The sequence below is a fragment of the Ochotona curzoniae genome, unplaced genomic scaffold (genome assembly GCF_017591425.1).
Source record: "Ochotona curzoniae isolate NIBS_2020 unplaced genomic scaffold, NIBS_Ocur_1.0 contig_3498, whole genome shotgun sequence".
NCBI lineage: Eukaryota > Metazoa > Chordata > Mammalia > Lagomorpha > Ochotonidae > Ochotona > Ochotona curzoniae.
Window position 1 is genome coordinate 41456428 of NW_024465885.1, and position 26092 is coordinate 41482519.

The 26092-nt window shown below is 36.7% G+C and overlaps 1 protein-coding gene across 1 annotated transcript; it reads right to left on the reverse strand.

The window, feature by feature from the left end:
• Positions 1-22304: 22304 nt before the first annotated feature.
• Positions 22305-22635, reverse strand: LOC121156897 (keratin-associated protein 6-1). The gene has a single exon (XM_040980880.1). It carries the CDS (start codon positions 22566-22568, stop codon positions 22332-22334), a length of 237 nt encoding a protein of 78 aa, XP_040836814.1. The 5' UTR covers positions 22569-22635; the 3' UTR covers positions 22305-22331.
• Between the last annotated feature and the right edge of the window lie 3457 nt (positions 22636-26092).

The window sequence follows — 26092 nt, forward strand, 5'->3', positions numbered from 1 at the left end:
TATCTATTATTTGAAAGGCATATTTAAGAGAGAAATAGAGATAGAAAGAGATTTTCCATGTTCTGACACAAATGGCTACCAAGGCCAGAGAAGAAGTGATTTTAGCTGGTAGCCACAAATTTCTCCCAGGTCTGCCACTTGGTGCCCAGGGCTCAAGGTTTGAACTGTCCATTTTCTGCCGGCTTTGCAGTCTATAAGCAGGCAGCTGGACTAGAAGAGGAGCCAAAGGGGCACAACTGAATACCCGTATGGAATAGTGCCAATGTAGGCACAGGATTACCATGCAACACTACTGCATGGGAAAATGAAAGATGAAAATTAGTACATAAATTAATAAAAACGGAAATTGTAGAATATGGGTATGAACAAATAAAACATAAAAAATTCAATGATAAGAGAGATATCTAAGAACAGTAATGTTGGTATCAATACAATGGAAATTACTAGAAAAAGAATCCCTCACTTTTTTTTAACATACTGTATCAGGAAGCATATGACCAATAAGTCCACATGTGAATGCATCCAATGAATTTAATGAACCAATTCAAATCAAACATCCTCAATTTGTTTTATATGGCAAGTCCTAATCACTTATTCAACATATACTCCTAAATTAAGAGTTTTGAAAGGCCAAACATAGCATACCCAACATATATGAGAAGAGAAAAAGGTTCTTTCGGATATTCTGTTATTTTCTACAGTTTTGTAGGTATAGATTCCCCTTCCACCTCCTAGTTCTCCCTCAACTTTCTCCACCTAACCCCTTGGAATTTTCCCCTAATTTTTTTTTAATTTATTTATTTTTATTACAAAGTCGGATACACAAGCAGAGAGACAGACAGGAAGATCTTCCATCCGATGATTTACTCCCCAAGTGACCACAAGGGCCGGTGCTGTGCCAATCCCAAGCCAGGAGCCAGGAGACTCTTCCGGGTCCCCACGTGGGTGCAGGGTCCCAAAGCCTTGTGGCGTCCTCAACTGCATTCCCAGGCCATAAGCAGGGAGCTGGATGGGAAGTGGAGTTGCCGGGATAAGAACTGGCGCCCACATGGGATCCTGGCATGTTCAAGGCAAGGACTTTAGTCACTAAGCCACGCCACCGGGCCCTTTCCTGTAAATTTTTGCAATGATATAGTTCTTCAGCAATGGTCATAAGTTCAAATTTAGAATGTTCTAGTGTTTCAGTGCATTGCAGATACAGGCAATAATAGAAAATCCTGTATCCTATTGTCAAATATACATCACAGTTTCTCTGGGAGCCCTTTAATTGGGAGTAGTGATGCATACTGCGATGTATCTTTACTTCCTTGTATGTGGGTCTCCATTATACAATTCACCTATGAACATTCATAATTACATATACATAGATATAGATATGCTTGCTCATCTATGCTTGTCTATTCACTTTGTATTTTGTATAATGTAAGTATCACAGAGGAGACATGGTATATGTGTCGGAACTGATTTATTTCACTGAGCGTAAAAGGCTCCATTTAGGAATACAGTACTGCAAATGATAGCATTTTGTTCATTGTGTTGGGCTTGTAGTATTCCATTGCATACACGTTTTTCTTATATGCATACCTTTTTCCAATGGTTATACTGCTACCTTTGCAAACTCTATTATGATTTACGATACCCTTTTTATTGGGTCTATGGTTCTCCTATGTATAGAATATTGTCCTGAACATGGACAATTTGATTTCCTCATTTCCAATTTGAATTACAATTTAGTTTTCATACTTAATTCTTCTAGTCAGGCCTGTAAGGCATAAGTTTTTGTTCAGAACCAGAAATGCACACAGAATAAAGTTCAGCTTAAAACAACTATTGAGAGTGCTCCTGGGCAAGGTTCACTGTTTATGTAGGGACAGCAGGCCAAGGAGGCAGCACCTAGGGGATGCAAGGTTATATTTCCATCAGGGAGCTATCAAGGTTGGGGCTGAAGGATAAAAGAACATTCCTTATTTGGTGAATCCTCATTTCACTGCTATCTGAGAAGCCTCCTTCTCCCAGTGCGGCCTTATCGGTCCCCCTTCTCAGCCTCCTCCTGCACCACCCATTACCTATCTTGCTGGGGCCTTACAAGGACTTCCAATACTATGTTGAATAGAGTGGTGAAAGTGGACATTTTTGTCTAGTTCCATATTATCACAGGACTACTGTCAATCTTTCCCTGGTTTGATTTGCTGGCATTGGGTTTTTCCTATAATGCATGGACTGCTTTGTATAATGTTCCTTTTATGTCTATCTTGCTGAGGGTTTTTAGCATGAATTCATGCTGGATTTTATCAAATACATTTCTACATCTGTTGAGAGGATTATATGATTTTTATTCTTCAGTGTGTTTATGTGGTGTATCAAGTTCTTTTATTCATTCATCATATTCATCATGCATGTAAGGATGGTTTAACATACATATATAACACATATATATATATGTGTGTGTGTGTGTGTGTGTGTAACCATCCTTGCATGCTAGTAATGAATACCATGCAGTCCTGGTAAATGATCTGTTTCTTGTAGAGTTGGATTCTGCTGGCTAGTATTTTGTTGAGGATTTAGGCATCCAGTTTATCATGGATTTTGGTCTGTAGCTCTCTTTCTGTTATGTCCTTATTTGATTTTAGTATAAAGGTGATGTTGGCTTCTTAGAGTTTGAAAGGATTCCTTCCTTCCTTTTCTTTTATTTTGAATAGTTTGTGAAGAAATGCGGCCATTTTTCTTAAAATAGTTGATAGGATTCAGCACCAAAACCATGTGTATCTGGTCTTTTCACTGTTGGCAGTGAGCTAATTGCTGATTGAGTTCATATTCTGTTTTAGTTCCGTTTTGGGTACTTCAGCATCCAGTTTCAGCAAATTATTTGTGTCCAAAAGTCTTTCCCTTTTATTCTAAGCCTTCTGATTGCTGCTACATAGATGCTTTCAATAGTTCCTGATTATTCTATGTGTGCCTAAAATATCTGTTGTCATTTTTTAGCTCTAATATATTTGCTTTGTTTCTTCTCTCCACCACCTTTTTTTTTTTCATATGGTGGGCTATTGGTTTACATATATTGATGGTTTTTTCAAGGAGCAAGTTCTTTTCTTCATTCATCTTATGTATTCCTTTTTATTCTACCTATTTGATAAATTTCTTTTCTTTCTTCCTGCTAATCTTGAGGTGGATTTCTTTTTGTTTTTTCTATCTCGCTCAGTGTGCAGTAAGCTCATTCACCTGCTTCCTTTTCTAGTTTCCTCACATGGGCACTCACTGCTATGAACTTTCCTCTTGGCACTGCTTTAGTTGTGTCCCACAAACTTTGATATGTTGGTTGATGCCTTCATTTGTTTCTAGCAAATTTAAGATCTCCTCTTTGATTTCTTCTGTTACACCTTTAGCAGCATATTGTTCATTCTCCAAGTATTTGCATGTCTTCTGGGGTATGTTGACATGGTGGTCTACTTCCTCTCCAGGATGGTTTGAAAAGATGAATTGCATGGTTTAAATTTCCTGCATTTTGTTGAGACTCATTTTATGGCCTGTCACGTGAACAACCTTGGAGAAGTTTCATCGGTTCCTTTTTGATATTTCTGATTGTTTGGGCATTTAAACATGTGATATTGTCTAGATCTGAAATTCTTTTTTCAGCCTCACTAATTCTATTATTTAATCTATCCGTTGTAATGTAAATTTGCTCAATTACATTCTTCATTTCTAGTAGTTCATTTTTTTTTGCTTCAAAAGAGCAAAAGAGCATTTCCTGTGTAACATATTCCTCAAAGTCGTCGAATTTCTGTATCTGCTTATCACTGATTTCAAGATTTATAATGATTTTTTTTTAATTTTTATCTGGCAAGCCCTCCATGTCTTCATCAAGTAATTCTGACAGTGGAATAGTACTGATAGTTTAAATGGGAGGAGCTAGTAACTCATTCATGTTGCCTGAACCTTTTTCTCTTACCCTTGTTTAACATGATTCAGTTTAGCAGGTTCTTCTCCATGGGACAACACCATCATTGATCTGTGTTATCCATAGGTCTACACAACAACTTTATTGGTCCCTTTCAGCATCTGGTTCTCTGTTGTGGTACCTGTGTCACTTTTTCCTACAAGTTCATTCTTGAGCTACAATAGTGTACTCATGACACAGCTTGTCCATCTACTGTGATCCCATGTTGTTGTGCCACTGTGGCCTGCTCATCCCCTCTCCATCAACGTTTACATGGCACCTATTATCAAGGAGACACCAGCTGTGTTTTAAACTGGATCACAGGACTGTGAACAATACCAGCTATCCGTTGCAAGCATTCCATGTGACAAATGGATTTTTTTCTCTATTTTTGCTGCATCCTGCTAACATCTGGGTCAGGGGGCAACCAGGATACACATGTTAGATGGAACCTGAGAGATGTAAAGTTGGTATTCTTTTCCAGAGGGAACATGCGAAATGTGTTCATGGTATGAGTTTGCATACAAGATTAGTAGGCAGCCAGATGTAGGATCTCCCTGGTCCTAACACATACACAGCTTGCCATAATGCTCCTGTGCCTTTGTCACTATAATCTAAGTGGTGCCCCACATGCCACCCGTGATGGTGATGGGGAGTTGTACTGCAATCTTCACCCCAATCCTATGCCATCCCTAGGCTCTCCACTACTCTCTGCCAGCTTCAGACTGGATTGAAGCCACCAGCAGGACCTGCCAATTCAAGTCTTGAGTCAACTCTTTTTCCTCTAGTTTCATTCCTCTTTTGCCCTCCAGTTTCTGCCTGTTTACAGATCACGCTCTACTCACTGTTGGGTTGTCTGTTTGTTGCAGGCTCACTCCACTATCTCAGTTGCTTCCCTGTGCTGTCCATGGACCCACAGTTGTCTCTGGGCAGCTGACCTGTCCACTCACAATAACAGGGACTGCTCTCCCTGCTCTCCTTCACTAATGCTTCCACATTCGTTGTAACACTCCTCAATTCATTCTGCCATACTGCCTTTAACAATGATTAAATAATCTATTATAATATAGACATGATAGGGTATAAAAACATAAGCAGCTTTTCATCTAATCTTTTTTAAACCAGAAATTCAGAAAAGAAATATCAAACTTAATTTAAGCACTACAGTGAATGCAAAAATTTTAAATGTTTTTATTTTTCTAAGTTATGTATTAGGTACAAAATCATACTTATCCTAAGTTGTAAGTAATGCTTAAACATATTCAGTTATGAATAGAAAAATTTAATTTACCAAAACTATATCAATATCAAAAAATTAAGCTTGGAACTTGGTAAAGATGTTTATTTTTAAGCAGTATAATCGAATATCCCTTTAAGGGAATAATTGTAACATTTTCTAATAAATTGAAACTTCCATATATGTGATATATAATACTTATGTATATATGATTTATAAAATGTGCATGTATATATATGTATATATACATTTATACTGATATGTATGTCAAATTGAAATATTGGATGTCACAGGCCTCAAATAAAAACAAACTTTGATATTAGGATTAAAGAAGTTTATTGGATCAAAAGACAAATAAAATAAAGCATATACATCATCAAAGGTAGTTGCTGTGACCTCATCATCTTCATGATCACAAGAGACTGGAGAAGGTTCATGTGAAGTTTTGCCCTCATCCCACTTCACAAGGAAAATGGAAATAAGGGGCATGTCAGGTCTTAGGGCAATGGAAGACCATACTAGACTTCCACTGTAGGAATCTTCTTCTAGGTACAAAGCTGATGAAACATGGGATCAGAACTGATGAATGTCAATGTCAGAGGAGTGGAGTTTGGGAATCTCCATTAGTGTCTTCAGTAATAGTAGCCAAATCCAGACCCATAGCCAGAACCATAGCCATAGCCACAGCCACAGAGGGAGCGTGAGCCATAGCCATAGCCACAGCCATAGCCACAGCCCAGTCTGCGGATGCCACAGCCATAGTAGGAGCCATAGCCACAGCCCAGGCCTCCATAGCCATAGCCCAGGCCTCCATAGCCACAGCATCCATAGCCACGGCCGCCATAGTAGTTTCTGTAGTAGCCACACATGGTGTTGGGTGTTGAGGTTGTCCTTGGGTGGAGGAGCAGGAGGAGGAGTGTAGGTGACTTGAGTCTGCACAATGCTGCTTGCAGGAGGCCTTTATACTTCTTAGTGTGGGTGTGACCCAGCAGAAATGCTCCTGTCATTGGCTCATCTTATGACTAAGTTAGTCAACTAAATATTTTTTCTCAACCATATTATAAAACCCCAGAGGAATTAAGGAAGTATTATCTGTGACCACTCACGACTCTGGCCTTGTCCTAAGCAAATCTGTGTAACAATCACACATCCAGAAATATCGTCACTGACAAGCCAATTTTGTCCTGTGCTGTAACAAAATAAAATGTGTACCCTTCGCCTGTCTCTATGATTAACTACAACAACATTTAAGCAAACTGTTTTGTTGTAATTTTCCAAACTAATTTTCTTATTAATATTTCTGATGTCTCTCAACCTATGAAAGAATGTGGCACAAAAATTTTCATGTTCATGCTAGTGTGCAGTAAAACTCATTAAGCACCATCTTATTAAAATTCTGTTAATGACTCACTTGGGTCAACCGCACACCTTTGTTTCAGTAACTCACATGAATTATTACTTTATTTTTGTTTCTTATTCATTGGAACATTAAAAATAGTTTGATTCCACTGATATGTAGAGTCCATTACAAGAAACAATGAAAATAGATTTCATTTTTTACTTTTAAAGTTAGTTTATATATGGGCAACTGATATCATGTATAACTATTTCTTTAAAAGATTTATTCATTTTTATTAGAATGTCATATATTCAGAGAGGAAAGACAAAGATGATTTTCCTTCTGTTAATTCACTCCCCAAATGACCGCCATTGTTGGAGCTGAGCCAATGTGAAGCCAGGAGCATCGTCTGGGTCTACTACGTGGCTGCAGGGTCCCAAGACTTTATGCCATCTTTGATTGCTTTCCCAGGCCACAAGCAGGGAGCTGGATGGGAAGCGCTGCCTGCAGGGCATGAACTGGCACCCACAGGGTGTCACAGCATATTGAGGGCCAGGACTTTAGCCAGGCCTTAGAACTCAATTTTTTAATGGTGATTGTTTTTCAAAAGGTAGAGTTGACAGAAATAATGAGAGACAGAAAAGCAGAACTCCTGTAATGCTGGTTCACATCCCAAAAGGTGACAATAGCTGGAGATGATGTGATCCAAAGCCAGGAGCTTCTTGTGAGTTTTTCACTTAGTGGAAGGACCCAAGGGCTTAGAGCATGCTTTGCTGGTTTCCCAAGCCTGCACTAGGGAGCAGTCAGGACATAAAGGAGCACCCTAATGAAATGTTTTGCATCACAGGTGGAGGCAAAGCCTGTGTGCCACAGAGACTGCCCCCATGTATTTCGTACATACAATTTTAAGGTAATAATGGTACCATTTCCGTATTCCCTTTCCACATTCCTTTCTCCTGTTTAAAATTTCTTTTTCAATGACTTGATTTAAATTAATTTCATTGTCACAGGCTTAATATTTCATTAAATAAAGAATTCAAAAAATAGAACGTAGAGAGACCACTATCGACAGGAGTAAAAACAAAAAACTACAAAGATAAATCACACGACGTCAATACTGCACACACATATATATTTATATATATAGTATTTCTTATACTTTGCGTATTAGCTAACACAGGTAAAAACTGTGATGTTTGTCTATCTTTTAAACCTGTCTTATCGTGCTAATCATAGTTGTAATCATTTTGTGGCAAAATATATAGTTCATTCATTTTTATGACTGAATTCTTTTCCATCATGTATATATACTATATTTTCTTAAAGATTCATTTATTATTATTTGAAAGAGAGATCATACGTCAAGAAGGAGAGGTCAAAGCGGCCAGGCTGGAACCAAACTAAAGCCAAAGGCCAGGAGCTTCTTCTGGATCCCCTGTGTGGTACAGGATGTCAACCAGTTGAGGCATTCTGTAATTCTTTCCCAGACACAAAAGCAGTAGATGAACCGGAGCACGATCCTGCACCCATATGGGATGCTGGCACTCTTGCTTTTGGCTTAGGCTTCTACATCACAGTGCAACCCTCTACATTTTACTCTGTTCTCGTTTAATGAACATGCCGTTTGATTCTAGATCTTAGCTATTATGAATTGAATTACTGCAAACATAGGTGTACAGATCATTCTCACTTTTTGAGACTTGTTTCAACTGCCATCTTCGACTTCTGAGAAATGTTAAAAAATGTGTCAGTTATATGTTTTAATTTATCTGAGACATCAATGTTTCCAAAAACTGAGTGTCTCACAAATACTTAGCTAATCCACATGATGTACAGATATAATGAGCTATTACTTTAAGTAGTATTATTTTCTATTAGGTACATGTATTTCATTTGCCAGTGCATTAGACAAACAAGTTCCTTTGCTAGGAGTTACAAGGTAGTAGGTTATCTATTTTTAAGATTTAATTTTTTGTATTTCAGACAGTAACACAGAGAGCGAGAGAGATCTTCCATGCACTGTTGCACTCTGAAATCACTGTATTCTCACTTCTTTAAAAGGAAAAATGTCTTTCAGGAGGATGAAAGAAGAACATATGACTATACAAACATATCCATGACAATGATCCGGAGGGCAAAACAACCACTGGTGTTCTGCAACTGAATATTTCTTTATACAATTTCCAAGCATCAGTGACAAGAATCAATGAAGGTTCAAGCCAGAATCTGCACTTCAGTTGCTTTTCTTTGAAATCCAGGAGATAGCATCTGAAATTTACTCAACGTATCTGCCTTCATAAGAAATTAAAATGAATCAAGCAAGACAGAATAGCATCTAAATTTAATAGAACAATAATTTCTTATGAACAAGCTAAACAAAATCATTTAATATGTATTTTAATGTATTTGTATGCATGGATAGCTGTGGTTTTACAAACTCTCATTGCTAATATGATTATATATTATTTCAGTCCTTCCCTTCACAAATAATTAAGAAACCTTGATGATTCACTTTTAATTTTTCCAAATCATAATTGTCTACTGCCTCATATCTTATACTGAATGAAGCAATCATCTTTACACTTAAATTGATTTCAATGATCATTGGTTGAGATAATGCGATAATCATTTTAAGCCCTATAAATTATATAAATTTATGATCAGGGACTTGCCTTGATGCACAGGGAAGTAAATCATCATTTGCTGTAGACAAGCATCCCATGTGGAGCATTAGTTCACGTCCTAGCTGCTCTATTTCTGATCCAGATTCTTGCATTACTTGGTATTCTTCTACCCTTGCAGGTGAGTAAGATTAAGTTCTTAATTTCTTTATCCTGCCTGGTTCAGAACTGGTGGTTATGATCATTGGTGGCACTGATTTAGCAGATGAAAGGGTTTTCTGTCTGTTTGCTTCTCTCCTCTCTCTCTCTCTCTCTCTCTCTCTCTCTTCCTTCTTACATCCCTCTCATTCTGATTCTTTGCCTCTCAAATTTGATGAATAAACCATAAAGAATTCATGGACCAAAAAGTGTCATGACTAAATTGTATTAGAGACGTTTTAACAAAATTATCTTTTAGCAAGAACTGCTGTAAATGTTTAAAACTTCTGTAAAAGATATATCAAAATGTCCCAATACAAAAATGTATGTGCCAATTCTTGTAAGATTTTTTTTTTCTGGAATGATACATTTCATTTAAAACTGACATTTGCCTTTATAATGGGAAAACAAGCGCTTTATACAATATAGTTTTCCATTCTTTCTGAATTTGTAAATTTTGACAGTTTTAGATTCACACCACAATTGACAAAAGAAAAATAATTCTTTGTGCTTATATGAACCCAAACTCCTGCAGTATCAGCAGCCTGCCCTGGAGTGGTACACATTTATTCAACAAACTTATACCAATGCTCTACTTACCATGCAAAATGTGTAGGACAATAAATTTTCCCTCTTCTACTTCAAGAGGGCTTTGACGAATGCAAAATAACATGTATCAACCGTTGCAGAAGACAGTATGTACACTCTGAATGTCCTCTGTGCTCTGTAATTATGTATGCATTTTTATAAAGAGCCGATGATCATATTGGTAATGATGATGATGGCAGATGATATAGGCAGATGATTGATAAATAGAAACAAAATTTCACTTGTTGTACATTTAAGAGACTGGGTGATCTCAAAAAGATTCAATGATCAGGTGCCTCTCACGAAGGCAAAGCAAATAAGTTCCTTCCCAATAAATCTCCTGGAAGTTTTCAAAGATACTTCGGTTTTTAGAGAAAAATATATACACACTTTTCCCCACGAAGCCTGCCATCTGCTCTCCTGTTTCCTTTGCTCTCATTTGGATTTGGCACACATCAAGCCACTGAAAGTACTCACCATACCTTACCTAATCCAAATGCTGCTTGCTTCTGCTTTTACTTTACTTCAGCTCTGAAACAAAATTCAGGTAAATTGAAGTTGCCCTTTTTCCTATTCTCTTTCTCTCTCTCTCTCTCTTTCTATCTTTTTCTCTTTCTCTCTTCCCTGCCTCCCTTCACTCCCTCCCTACTTCACTTACTCAGAATCTTGCTTTGCTTACAACTTCATCAATTAATGAACATTCCTGATATTTTTCCAAAGCCAGAGTTCAATGTCATAACAGTATGTTGTCCTGTGTTCTTTATGTTCATTCAAATGTCAACTTCGTACTCAATATTTGTCTAAAAATCTTCAAAATGTTAACACCACCAAGAAAAGCTTATGATCCCTTGTAACACCAAGGAGTTTCTTTCCATAGTGCAATCATCATAATAATGACAATAACAACCGCAGCACATTATGCTGGAGCATGACTTTCATGGAATTCCAGGGCATTTGAACAGAAAAACTTCCAAATCTTGCTCTGATGCCATCTCCCATCCCTTCCTTTCTTGAATGAAGAGAGCATTCTTGAAGCAAGAGCCCTATATATTTCATATCCTGGGAAAGTGAACCTACAGTTCTTTAATTCTTTTTAATGAAAATTAAGATTTTCCAAATATAAAAGAGCATGGAATAATATACTAACAGAGATAAGATGGCAGATGAGGCATAATTTAAATGCTTAGTATCCATGCATTATATAATTCAATAGAAACTCTTGTTCCCCAAGAAGATAGAACAGTATATAATGCTGATGTACATCCACCAGTTAATCCTGTCTCTAAGACTCTTCCACCACATAGTACTAATGTTCTCCAATCTTTTCATGCTACTCCTGGAATTCCCATGAAGAAATAAAAAGAACCAGAAGCAATACCACAGCCATTGAGCCACACCTCCTTCTACTAACATTAGCAACTGATGGCGTTCTCAAGCATGCAAACACTGCATAACTGAAAGATACATTTTGTTTTAGAAGCACATGATTTCATTGCAATTATCCAAGAAAAACAGGAAGAGCAGTGAATACAACAGCTCTGAGACATTATTGAGATATTTTTAGTGCCAGTTAGCTTGAAACTGAATTGCACTGCCTATGCTTTTTCTATATTAAGTTAATGAAATATAAAACCAAGGAGATTATTCAGCTCCTCAGCTGAATCTTCCATTCCTGATACCTCAATGTCAGTGTAGCAACAGCTATGATGGGCTTGGTTATGGCTGTACGGAAGGGCACTCTATCTGTGGTTGTACTGGTTTGGGGTATGCCTGTGTTTGCCCATGTGGTTTTGGCATCTATCAAGATATTATAGAGCTTTTCTGTCTTTGATTTCACTCATTATTATCTAATGATTATTTAGAATGGTTATGCTCTGTTCTAGCATTAACATGAATATCTAGTCTCCTTATGGTAAGAGTTACCAATTAATTAACTATCTGTACACTCTATTATTTTGTTAAAAAATTCTATTCCCTGTTAGGTGCCTGATTAATTCAATTCTTCAAAACCTGTACTTTCATTTTTCATTAAATTATCTTCATTTGAAACAAGGTGTGAGTTGACTTGTCTTCATTTCTGAATGTTACAATGTGTGTGTGTGTGTGAGTTCAATTGCAGTTTTTTTTTCTAATAGCTATAATCTTACATCATTGGCATTGAATTATTGTTAGTTTCAAGGGGAAACACTTAATTCTGAGCATCTCAGTGGGTTGCACTGAGGAGCTGTCACTGTGATTGGATTGATGAATGCAGAAACCACATTGACAGGCAACAGTAAATATATTTTAGAGAGGCAAAATTTCAGTCAGAAATGTATTTACAGAAGAACACAACACTTACCTTGACTTTACAGTGAAAAACTAGTTATGAAATTACCAACTTTCTAAATGATTTCAGGGAAGGTAGGAAGATAATAATAGCGTTTAAAATGCATAAGCCTTTTAGATGATAATAAAGGTTTCAGTATATATGGAAAATCATGCTATGCTGTGGTTTGTTTATTTTTAGCTTTTGTTATCTGTACTTTTGACATCATTCTGGGTAATACATCATTCCTGGATGAATGCAAAAAGCTTTCCTGTTTTCCTCTGAAATTTTCTGATTGCAGCTTTTAAATTCAAGTTCATTTTTGTGTCAAGTATGATAGGAATTAAGTTCATTCTCTTGTGTGTAAAAGTCATGTTTCAACAGCAGGTATTGAGCAGACAATCCTTTCCCAATTGTGTCTTTTGGCAGAGTTGAGAAAGCCGACTGTATGTGAATGGCCCTTTTTCTGGCCTCTTTTCTACCCATGTCTCTCAGTTTCAAGGTTCATGCCTTCTATGCTCACTGATGCATTTAGGTAATAAAACTTGAAATCAAAAGATGAATTGTATTCACATTTATTTTAATTATTTAGATATGCTTTTGCTATTTAAGATATTTTGTGGCTCCACAAAAATTTTTAAATGGTATTTTTACATTCATCTGGAAATAATGTGTTTTTATTGACACTACAGATTGAGAAGCATGACATTTCAATAATAATGTTCCCAATTTATGAATGTGCACATTTTCCAATTAATGCACATCTTTTTAAATTTTATTTATTGGTATTTTATAATTTTCAGAGTACAACTAATCTGTGTCCTTGGCAAAAGTTGTTCCAAAGTATTTCATCTTGTTTGATGTCCTGGTAAAGTGGGTTTAACACCTCCAATAAGTACATTAATTCACTTTCTTTTTTACAAAAAAAGTTGTTTATTATTATTATTATTATTATTACAATTATTTTCCATACTTCATGATATGCTAACTTCATGATATGCTAGTCATGTGAGTACAGGAACCCAAGTACTTGTGTCATCTTCAACTCAGTTTCCCTCCCAGGGGCATTAGCAGGGAGCTGGACCAGACATGGAGCTGCTATGGCTCAAACCAGCACCATTATGGGATCCCAGAGTCAGATAATAAAGCTTAATCCACTATATGAATTTGAAGGCTCCTTAATCTACATATCCACTAATGAATACTTTGATTATACTACTACTTTACTGTTTATCATAGGTATTTCACTATATGATGCATCAGTTAGACTGATATAAAGCCAGGAGTCAGGAGTTCTTGGCATTGCACATGCCAACAGGGACCCATGACCTTAGACCATCTTTCACTGCTGTCCCAGGCGTAACATCAGAAGCTGAATCAGAAGTGCAGTAGCTAAGGCAGACAGTGGCACCCTAATGGGGTTCTGGCATTTACAAGTTCTGGCTTTACCTGCTACAAAGCAATGCCAGCCCCAATAATTTTTATTGTAAAAATACTTTAATAGATATTGTTACGAGGTGATATTTAACTAAAGTAACCAAGGACATATTGGTTGATCAAGCAATAACCCAACATAACAAAACACAAAAATTGCTTATTCAAAGGATAAGGAATGTTGCAAATGTTTCTGTATTTTAGTGTCAGACCAAGTATTTTATAGAGCCACCAAAAGAGAAATAGTAAAAGAATATTTTCATGCAATGCAAATGGACAAAATATCTAACATTATAAATGCTTCATAATAAATAAAAGAAAAGATATTTTTGCATCAGATTGAATAAGTTTATTGGAAACAGAAAATCTTCGGTATAAGAAAAAGCATTATCAGGCGAGACAATACAGAGTTCATGGATGAGGTCCAAATTCTCTTAATTTCTGGAACTAAAGAACAAGAGAAGAATCTGTCACTTCAGATACAGAGGGCAAAGGTCAGCAAGATCAGCTTAGAAACTGATGAGCGGAGAAACTCCTCACTGAGGTTTGAGGCTCAGAACCTGCGGGGTCAGAACTGATGACTGCCAATGTCACAGGTGTGGAGGGCCAGAGTCTCTCTGGGTGTCCTCAGTAGTAGCCATAGCCAGACCCATAGCCATAGCCAGACCCATAGCCATAGCCACAGCCACAGCCACAGAGGGAGCGTGAGCCATAGCCATAGCCACAGCCATAGCCACAGCCCAGCCTGCGGATGCCACAGCCATAGTAGGAGCCATAGCCACAGCCCAGGCCTCCATAGCCATAGCCCAGGCCTCCATAGCCACAGCATCCATAGCCACGGCCGCCATAGTAGTTTCCGTAGTAGCCACACATGGTGTTGGGTGTTGAGGTTGTCCTTGGGTGGAGGAGCAGGAGGAGGAGTGTAGGTGACTTGAGTCTGCACAATGCTGCTTGCAGGAGGCCTTTTATAGGTCCTCATTGTGGGTGTGACCCAGCAGAGGTGCTGCTGTGATTGGCCCATTTTGTGAGTAATCTAGTTTATTTGCTTGTTTCTCTATCACAAGATAAAACCACAGAAGTCTTATGATGCTCTTGATTGACAGTGTGAGGAGACGCAATGACAATCCCATGACCCTGCCTCAAGCAAGACATCCATCTTATCATGCGAAAGCATCCCTTCAAAGAACAAAATAGTATTTTTTCTTAGTTTCAATCATATTTGCTCTAAACGCATGTAGTTTTCTTCTGTTTTCAACGATTTCTAGGCACAATTTTGCTTTTGCTTCACAAAGTTATTTCTCTTCAAATAATTTACTTTCTTGAAATGTTGCATTCTCTCTTCCTGTCACATAAACATTTTAAATGCTTAGGAAGCAACATTTGGTTTTACTAAAAATGAATTTATCTTTAGTTTTCGAATAAAGTTAAGTATATTTATGATATATGTCTTCTGTTATACAATTTTAATCATTGAACTCGTTACATACTCAAATGAAGCATGTTTGAGTAGTATCTATTTTGTTTTCCTGGTTATATGAGTAAGTTCAACTTGCATCTGTGTCCGGTTGCCCAAAGTACAAGAAATGGTGTCTTTTATCTATTTTCTGCCAAATTGTTTGTTAATTAGTTAACATTCTACATACCATAACTTGGACATGTACAAGTAACTGTATTCATGCCTTAATACTGTGATCTGGTAAACTGAACCCTTGAACATACCCACTAAATTATTACTTTCATCAGTTACCTCAGAGTGATAACCCAGCCCATTCAATAGCAAAGTTGGTACCATTTTAGGTTATAAAACGCAACATGCCTCTTTTTGTTGCAGAAAATGAAAGTGTGAGGTTCTGTCATTCACAAATAACTATTGTTCATGCTATCCTATGATAATATTGGTTTTTCAGGAATGTTTCTTAATCTGCTGTGATCTGAATGTATTTCCGTAGATGACCTGGGCTTTAGTGATCTTATCTGAGACTCCTACATGCTAGTTGACAATCTGTGTGTATCAGTTCTCAGGTACTGTCAAGATAGAGAATCAGGCTTGTAAACATACCAAATTTAATTTTCCTATGGTTAGGTTAAAGCAATAAAAACAGAATAACGTCTTAATGAGAAAAAGAATGCTTTCAGTCTTTCATCTCCACCCATGCACATTTCCATTCATAGTGCTCTGACTCTGCTTCCCATGTACATTGTGTTATTGTGACATGTTATCCGATCTCTGCTGGTTTTAGGCATTAAAAGGAGAGGGTAGTTTGTGTTATATCACATTTAAATGTGCCATATAATAGTTTCTTATTTATTGACAGTGTAGAGTGAATTAAAAATAACTTTTAGCAAAACTGTTGCAGAAAAAGAAACAGTTGTTATCCTCATTTTCTGCTATTTAAATTTTTAGAACATCATTTAAATTTGGTCAACCTGAATCATTCCAATTAAGAAAACCATTATGGCTAATCTGGAGGGTTTTGACAAATGTATTATATTCTTGGAATTACGTGCTTGTTAACACAATGTTCCTAATAACTACTACTAGGTTTTAACTATCTTAGAATTTACTTCCTGGAATCCATACAATTCTACTGATAAATTGGATTGTTCTCGCTAATCATCACACTGGAGCCTTTATCCACAAGAATGTTAAAATCGTTTTCATGTATTATTCTGAATATATTCAATCCTAAAACATACTCCACAATCAAAACAAAAGAAAATCTTTTCTGCATAAAACTCTTTAAGAAGTCTCCATTCTTCTCTCAGCTTCATTACTAATTGGATTGTCTGCCATGGTTTGGGGTATATGTAAAACGATTATTATATGTCAAATATAAACTAAAGCATATGATATTCCTTCACAAAAAAATTAAATCTTCCTTATCAGTAATTTGCAAAAATCTCACTTCTATGTCCTTTTTTTTTGCATGTTATTCTGTCCTTTCCTTCCCACTAACAGCCACAGCTATGATTGCACATCATCTATATGTAAAGGAGAAAGAAGTTATTGAATAAAATAATTTTTGACAGTGGAAGTGAGTTTTGGTTACTCGAGTGATGGCCTAGTGGTTGGTAGCAGTTGAGTTTCAGGATCTGGAATGAACAAGACAACAAAGAAAACTGTTGGGACCTGCATTGTGGTGCAGTGGATTCACTTGCAACACGTACTGTGGATTCCATATGAGTTACCAGTTTGAGTCCTGCCTTCTCTTCTTCCAGTTCAGCGATATGTTAATATGCTTAGGGAAGATGACTTGAGTCCTTGGTTCCTTGGCACCTGTATGAGGAGACTCAAAATCTGTTTCAGGTTCTTGGCTGCAGCCCGGTCTACCCACAGGTATTGCAGACATTTGGAGAGTGAGCTAGTGCATAGAAGAGCTTTCGCTTGCCCTCTCTCTCTCTCTTCCTCTCTTCCTCTCTCTCTCCCTCTCTCTCTTTCTCTCTGTCCTCTCTGTATCTATGTCTTTCTCTTCAATTGAGCTAGATACATAAGTGGATAAATATTCAAAGTATAAAAAATTCCTTATGAAAGGCACATAACTTCATTGCAGGAATGCTGACACACAACAGAGTTGTCATGGGTTTATTGGTTGCAGAGAATTCTTTGAGATGATTTTGAGGCCAATTAGTTTAGGACATCATGGTGACTGTCCACGTGGTTTGCCCTACATTATGTAGGACCTAATTGCTACATTTGGCATCATGAAGATGACAGACTTGAAATATAGACAATGTTGCTGCTCTAGAATGGAGCCTTTTTTTTTTCTAATGAGCTTCTATGGTGAGCACTATGGTGGAGGCCTGGGCTGTGACTACACTTGTGGTAGCTAGAGATACGCCTGTTGGTACCTTTGCTGTTATGAAAGATGCTGGTCTTTCTGTTTCTGAGAAATTCAGACTCCCTGATCACTTTAGGCCCTTCCCTTATAAAACAACCCAATCAACCTCATAATCAGTTATCTGAAGATTCTACAGTTTAGCAGAAATAAAAACATAATACCTAGCATTTGAATTATTGATGTACAATTAAATTCAAATCATCATTATGAATATGCCTAAATTCTCCATTTGAAGTAAATTTTTTGGTTTTTTTCAAACCTGTATCCTTATGCACACATTTGTTTAAATTGCACATGTGATTATTCACATACAGTAACTGACTCTTTGGGAATGTACTGCTGATCAAATATCTGGAGAGTACAATAATTTATACTTGAAAAATTGCTTTATTATTGTCATGTTCGTAAATTACTAAATAAAACCATTTTCAGTCAAGGACCAGCATTGAGTTGCTGCAGGGCCAGCTGGTGCTTTTAACATTGGCATTCTCAATCAGAAAGACAGACAGAGATGACCTAAATCGTTACCTAAATTGTGTTTACGTGTTTACAAATGTTCATGCAAGTGTAAGCACCATGGTGAGGTCCCTAACCTTTCAGGCAATTGTATTTGTGGTCATATATGTCTTCGGTAAGTGACCTACAGTGATATTCAGCCAAAATTTCTTGAAAATGTGTTTCTAATTTTCTCCAACAGTTGACAAATGATAAAACGTGAAATAGAGATACTAAATTAAGGTATGTGTGAGTGGGCTTTGGTTCTACCATGAACAACACTAACAGCATGAAACGGGTCAGAAACCCCTGTCAACACCATCAAAAATAGAATAGAATAGAATAGAATAGAATAGAATAGAATAGAATAGAATAGAATAGAATAGAATAGAGATAGAGATAGAAACTGTATTCTTTGACCGACTTAACCACTACAATCACCAAAGCGGCCATCAGATGTTAAATATTCAACAAGCATAACTTATGTCCTCCTCTAGTTAACAAGACCAAAGCTCCAGTGGATGAACGAGACCAAGAAAGCAGTATCCCTTGTCCATTCAACTCAACAACCAGTGCCTCCCTCACTTGCCTTGACATCAACTTATCTCATGCACCCAGGTTCAGTGTCACAGTGCCTTCCAGAGAAGGTAGCTAAAATTGTCATTCTCTTCTACTACTGCCAAGCTCTAAATTTCATCCTGTCAGTTTGTGCTTGGTCCTTATCATCCTCCCCTCACATACAGAACAATCAAAGGAAAGGGGCTTCAAGTCAGTTGTTCCAATACTGAGAAATAAGAGGGTGTCACACAAGTCCAGTTCTACTGGTAACCAACTGTGTCGCATTACAGAAGTGGTTATCTGTTCTTGCCCCCAGGTGCTACACAAGCTGCTCAGAAATTTTTTCTCAGGGCACAAAGACCGAACACTGTCTGTTCAAATGATTGAGTAAATTTAGAAGTGTGTCAGAACATCAAACTAAAGAATATAGTTTAAGAGGATACAATTTTGGTGATAAACATTTAGGAATATGGCTGTTTCATGAAAGTAGACAGCCATAACTTAACTGTAATTTACCTGAGGGAACTAGAGAAAAATACAGTCAAGAATAGTTAAACAAGGCTCAGATTGCAGCCTCTGATGCTATTCCTTGGGTCAGAGCTGTGGAACAGCTGCTTAGGCTGCCACTTGTGACATGTCAGAATTCACTGCATCACTTCCAGTCTAGCCTCTCTCTTTCTCTCTGTTTCTGTCTGTGTGTGTGTGTGTCTGTCTTCCAATCTGTCTCTGTCACTCTGCCTTTGAAATAAAATGAATAAATGCTTAAAATCAGTTTTCACCCTAAAGTGTTAAGATTGATTTTCCATGTTTATGGAGTTATGCTTGACAAATAAAAATCATATATATTTAATGTGTACAGCATGATGATTACATATTGTGCAGTGATTACCATAATCAAGCTAATTAGCAGATCCCTAACCTCACATAATCATCTGTTATTTATGAGTGGTTAGAAAATGTAAGGTATATGAGTAATCCTTTAACAAAATTTTAGAAACACACAACACAAAATAGAATGATGGTTTTAACAATTTGGAGGTTGGGAAAATTACAGACACAGTGATCAATGAGTTCAGATTTTCAACGTAAGGTGAATTAATTCTGGTTGTCTAATGTGGAGCATAATAATTACTAGAGCTATTAGAGTACTATAAACTTTAAAGTGGCTCAGAGCCCAAAGTTAATGTGAAGCAGTTTATTTTCAAGGACATCATGAAAAAGGTAGCATAATTATTTAGTATGTGTGATCCTAAGAGCGGAATGTAATAATAAAACCGAAGGAGAAATACTAAGTAGAGACATGAGGGAAGGAGACATTCTAAGAGCACATAGTCTGGCCAGTTCGCTAAACAACTAAGCAACACCCGCAAGTCCTGGAAACGGTAAGCCAGATGCAGCTAGAGTTGTTACAGAATACAATCTAAAATGCCCAGTGTTTGGGGTACCCCTTGTGGTACACAGCACATTAAGCCACTGCTTGGGACAGCTGCATTCCATATTAGAATACTGAGTGGAATCTTGCCTGCTTCACTGGCAGGTCCTTACCAGCACATCTGAGAGGTAGAAGGTCAAGGCTCAAGTACATGGATTACTGTCACCCATGTGGGGGTCCCTGAAGGATTTCCTGGCTCCACCTTGAGTGTGATTCCATGCCAAGTATCAGGTCCACTTGGTAAGTAGACCAGTAGATGGAAAACTCTGTCTCTCTTATCTCTATGTCACTTTGTCATCAAATAAATACTTATTCAGTTGAATCAATATTGATGTAAAAAATCTATTTTGAGATCACAAAGATATGACCCTTACTGAAGGAAAAATGCAAGCAATAGAATTTGTCTTTAAGAGGGTTCAAATGACATACTTGCCAAAGCCTTTGAAGTAGCTATATGTAAATATATTTAAAGTAATAAAGATAGCCAAACGTAGTGAAGTATAGGAAGATGAGATGACAAGCTCTAAATAAATGAATATTAATTAAAATATATGCTATTTTTAACAAACCATTTAAAAATTTCACAGCTGAATATTACAGAACACTTACATTACCTTATCATACTATACTGTTATAATTGCTGTATTCTTCTTATTGTTTATTGTTATTAATTTTATATTGTCCGTAACTTAAATTTTGTCATTTGTATATACGGATAAGAAAAATTTAAATTAAGCATGTTTGTGAAAATATTTTGGCATTTATCAAATGACATTTAGCAGTTTATGATGGCGTCCTGTAAGAGGAAGGAGACAGTTTGATTCAACATTCACTATGAGCTCGTGCTGGCGGATTTCTGTACAGTCACCCACTGGCTGTACTGATTCCTCCATGGAGGGAAGGAAACCTTATTATAAGTAATATGTGGGTTGAAGACACAGTTCCTGGCAAAATTTTAAAAATAATTTAAATTGAAAAATGCAGCATATGAATTATCAAAAATGTGATTAGAAAATTATGAAGGAAAAAGCTATGCTCAGTGATTTGAGCTTTCCTTCTAAATAGTCTACATAAAAACTATCACGCTGAGAAGTAAGTCAGACACAAAACTACCAGGCTTTCTCTTATGTGGGGTAACTAAGACAGAGGGTGAAAATTGTGTGGATGTCACATTCTTTGCTATATTTTTATTCTTTCCCACAGGAAAATAACAGAAAGAAATTATGCGTGTAGCACTCAGGACTATTGGTACTTTTTTCTGAATTTAGATGTTGGCTTGACTGTGATTTGATTAACAAACTCATTTATTTGCACCAAACAAAAAAAAAAATGGAACTTAAAGTGGAAGCTGAAGAAGCTCCGTACCACACTTGAATCTCGGAAGTAGACAAAGAAAACCAGTTAAATACTGGTGTGCAGATTGCTAGACTGAAATGAGAAGGGAAATGAGATATTTCCCATTAGACAACTGCTCCCGATCAGCATTTTGAATCCCCTACTTGTGATATAAAGAAGCTTCGCTGTCAGTATCCAACATAGTTTTATATAAAATTATTGCTATCCACCTGCAAGTCATATCACTTTAGAAAGCCTCACTAGCTCCGGATAAACTTGAATATGTTATTCCCAAAAATTGCCATTGATAAGCACTACCATGAAAGGGGAAAATAAAGTTGAACACATGAATAGCATGATTTTAGGTGCCTGCAGAGGAACCTTTAAAATAAAGCTTGTGTTTCTTTGTTATGTACCATAAGCCAAGCAATGATTCAATGAATCTATTAGCAATTCTTGATTAAAGCACAGAATTAACCAAATATGTGTTCTTTGTTCCATAGTAGAGGGACAGTGAAGTTTATCACAAGTAAACTATACTTCAAAGGAAACTAAATTTCAAATATTAGATATTTATCTTTAAATAGTAAGAGAAATTATCTCTCAAAGAAAGGAATGATTAACTTTTTTACAAAGAAATGCAAAACTGAGTTAGTACCAAATATCAAATGATAGACAATAAAAATCCAGAATGGCTTTTACAGATGAAACAAGTTTATTGAGTTAACAAGGAAAACTCCATCATGAAAGTCATCAAAACAGATATTATGGTATCATCATCCAGTTGAGAAAAGAAATATGTTGACTCAGGTGAATTTTGAGGTGAATTTTTTGCTAGCCTATTGGATAAGGAGAGTTTATGAGAATTGTAGGGTAGAAGTTAGGTCAGCAACACATTTTACAACAGTGACATTTAGGATCATCTTCATCCAAGATATGGCTCAAAACAGGAGGTTCTAAATGAAGAATGCCAAGGTTGCAGGTTCAGAGGAGAGCAGTCTCCTTTGGTGTCCTCAGTAGTAATAGCCAAAGCCAGAGCCATAGCCAGAACCATAGCCATAGCCACAGCCACAGAGGGAGCGTGAGCCATAGCCATAGCCACAGCCATAGCCACAGCCCAGTCTGCGGATGCCACAGCCATAGTAGGAGCCATAGCCACAGCCCAGGCCTCCATAGCCATAGCCCAGGCCTCCATAGCCACAGCATCCATAGCCACGGCCGCCATAGTAGTTTCCGTAGTAGCCAGACATGGTGTTGGGTGTTGAGGTTGTCCTTGGGTGGAGGAGCAGGAGGAGGAGTGTAGGTGACTTGAGTCTGCACAATGCTGCTTGCAGGAGGCCTTTTATAGGTCCTCATTGTGGGTGTGACCCAGCAACCAATGCTCTTGTCATTGGCTCATTTTATGACTAATGTAGTTAATTTGTTATTTTTCAATCATGAGATAAATCCTTAGAGTTATGAAGGAAACTTACTTTGTTTAGTCTCAGTTTGGAATCTCCATATTAATTGAGCACTTTAGTAAGAGACACTCACATGCAAGCTGTTTCCCTAGGCTCCTTTCTTAAATAGTTGTTCATGGTAACCTTTTATAGCCATGTTTCACAAAGCAAAGTAATCTGGTTTATTCATAATTTTATTTATCCTTGGTCCCAAGTTTCCAACCCCTCTTTTTGACATTTAACAAGAAAAACCTTCCAATTTCATAATGAAATTCCTTTTTGTCTTTTTCTATGCTAGTGTTTTCTTCCAGCATCAGTTAATTTTATATTACAAAACCCAAATATCTCTTTCCTCTCCATGGTGTTGATATAATCCACTAATTTAAAATTCAAGAGAAGCAGGTGTCATAATATATTATCTACTTTCCACTTCTGCCAAGTAAATCAAATTTCCATTTATTTTAACTTGTAATGAAAAATTAGAAAATAAAAGCTACATTAGGGGACCCCACTTCTGTTTCCTCTTTTCCAAATTATGCACTCAGCAATGAGTCTGCATTCATAACTCTTCATATTGCATACCATCATTTATTTGAGTTTATACTAGATTAGAGAACTTTTCCAAATATCCTTGGTTCTCTTTGTGATATAACATGTTAAGCTGTCTAGCATAACAGGTTAAATAGTTAGTGTTACCATTCAAATCGCTGTAATAATTAATTAATTGTATCTAGCACCCAAAGAAAACTAGAAGTAGTTTCATATCAAAATGAAGAGACGTATCTGTCTGTATTTAAATGTGTATAAGAAAGTAAAATCCACATAAGCACACAGGTTTGATTTCCCAATGAATGTTCTTAATTAAAATGTCAATATCGTAATGTAAGCATCATTAGGCAGAGAGAAAAATTCAGTGCTGAAATGACAGTGACAAAGGCTTGAAATGTTAGCCATCCTCCATGTTTTACAGCCATTGCTTAATGTTCATCAGAATCATGATATATCTATTTCTCCATTTCTCTTAGTTACTAACTCAAATGTATCAAAACAAAATAGTTGCTAAAATATGCATGCTGTATTTATTTTGAAAATTAGATAGAGTGTTACAGATAGACGATTTTTATCAACTCATCAGATATTAAATGCCTGAAAATGTTAATGCTGGGACAGACAAATGCCAGAAGCAAGGAAATCATGCTGTATTTCCCTATAGGTGGCAGGGAGTCAACTATTTCAGCTCTGTGCTTCTAACCCAGGAATTCCAATACTTTTTGCAGGAATTTCAAGTAGCATTGTAACACTGTGACCTGTAATCACTCCAGAATTCAATCTTTTGATGCACAGCCATGATTTCATATGGATGATCAGAATGACACATTCAATTATCCATCCCTGCTTCATGTATCCCAAAAATTCTTTCCATGTGTGCTTCATGTGATGCTCATTTTCCAATGTTCATGACTTCTTGTGAAATTTTATTCATTCATTATCTGCTATATTTAGATATTAATAAAGAGTCTGTACCATACCTTGTCAAATTGCTAAAATTAAAAAGAATGATGACCTCAACTGATGCTATAAAATAATAGGTAACCAATGAAGCAAATAATTTTTTATTACAAAGAAAATGATTAAAATATCAGATTATTATTTCTTTAGATTGTTTTTACATCATCACTTAATTTGTGTAAGACTGAGTATAAGCAAACAATTAAGAAAAAAGAGAAACAAACTAATTAACCTGTTTTGTTCTTTTTTTAAGATGTATTATTTTTACTGGAAAGGTAGATATACAGAGAGGAAAGACAGAGAGGAAGATTTTCCATCTGAAGTTTAGCTCCTCAAGCAGTCGCAATGACTGGAGCTGAGCCAATCTGAAGCCAGGAGCCAGGAGCCTCTTTCAGATCTCCCACGTGGCCACAGGGTCCCAAGCCTTTGTGCCATCCTTAACTGCTTTCCCAGGCCAAAAGCAGGGAGCTGGGTGGAAAGCAGGGCATCAGGATTAGAACCAGCACCCATATGGGATCCTGGCATATGGACTTTATTCTCTAGACCACAGCACCAGGCTTAAACCTGTTTTCTTCTTTTTAGTGTGTGTTTGTGCTTGACTTAAAAGGACTATTAATACAGTGTAGGGGTGTGTGTGTGTGTGTGTGTGTGTGTGTGTGTGTGTGTGGTGGTACAACAAAATGCTCCTAATAGCAACATTAACTAGATTTTAGTCTCCTTAGTATTTTCTTGAAGGTATTAAATTTTTCCTATCTGTAAATTTCTAAATTAAAATATCTTATAATTATTAAAATCATTTTCTAGATGTATTATTATGAATGTATTTAATTATCAATTATGTTCTTTGATCAGAAACAAAATATGCCAATTATGAAAACTTGGAGGCAATCTCCATTTTTCCCCCAAGCTGTAGAGCAAAGCTTCCTGATTCCCAATGGGCCACCCGTTGGAAACTGCTCTTGCAGAATCACTGAGACCTCAGACCAAACCTGCTGCTTTAGTCTTGATTCTACCCAAACTTTACACAATGCGCTTTTTCACCAAAATTCTCTTTCACTCCTAAAAAATTCCCCAAAATTAAATGCATTCTGCTACAGATATTTGACCGAATTTCAGTCTCACCATATGTTCCTCCAGGTTTCCTTTCTTTATTGCTTTCCAATGGGTTTGATTGTTTTCTGATTCTCAATTGTGAAAGTGCAATTGTTTCCCCCATCTATATCCTAGACTCTGTTTAAACACTGTGTAGATTAGTCACTTTGATTACAGTATCTTTCCAATCTTTCTCACTTTGCATTTCCAACAACATTATTACATATAATAGGATTAACAGAACTCAAAATCTGCATACTTTATTTCCTCTTCTTTCAAATATTGCTCTTTTTTTTTCCCCACTTCCAGGATCCAATTCACAATACATTTGATTTTGTGCTTTCCTCGCGTCCTCTAAGAGTGACAATCCTACAGTCTTTCCTTGAACCACATGACTGAATCTTTTCCACAATGCTTTCTAATTTGTTACTTAGTCTCAGGTTTTCTCACACTACAATCGGGGTTACATATTTTTGGAAAAACAGAAGAAAAATATATACAAATAATGGAGGCAAATAAATGAAAAGAGGAAGATTTGCATGTCTATTGCACTGTTTTTCAGTCCTCTCTAGAGTTAAATAAGAAAATTTAAATAAAATAATACATTCTCAAGGAAACAGATCACAAAAATGAACCAAAGACCGTGTTCTCATGCACTGATCCATTTCCCTGAATTCATGATGAAAAATCATGTTAAGTGCTCCCACAAACATACCAAAGATGATTGCTTAAGA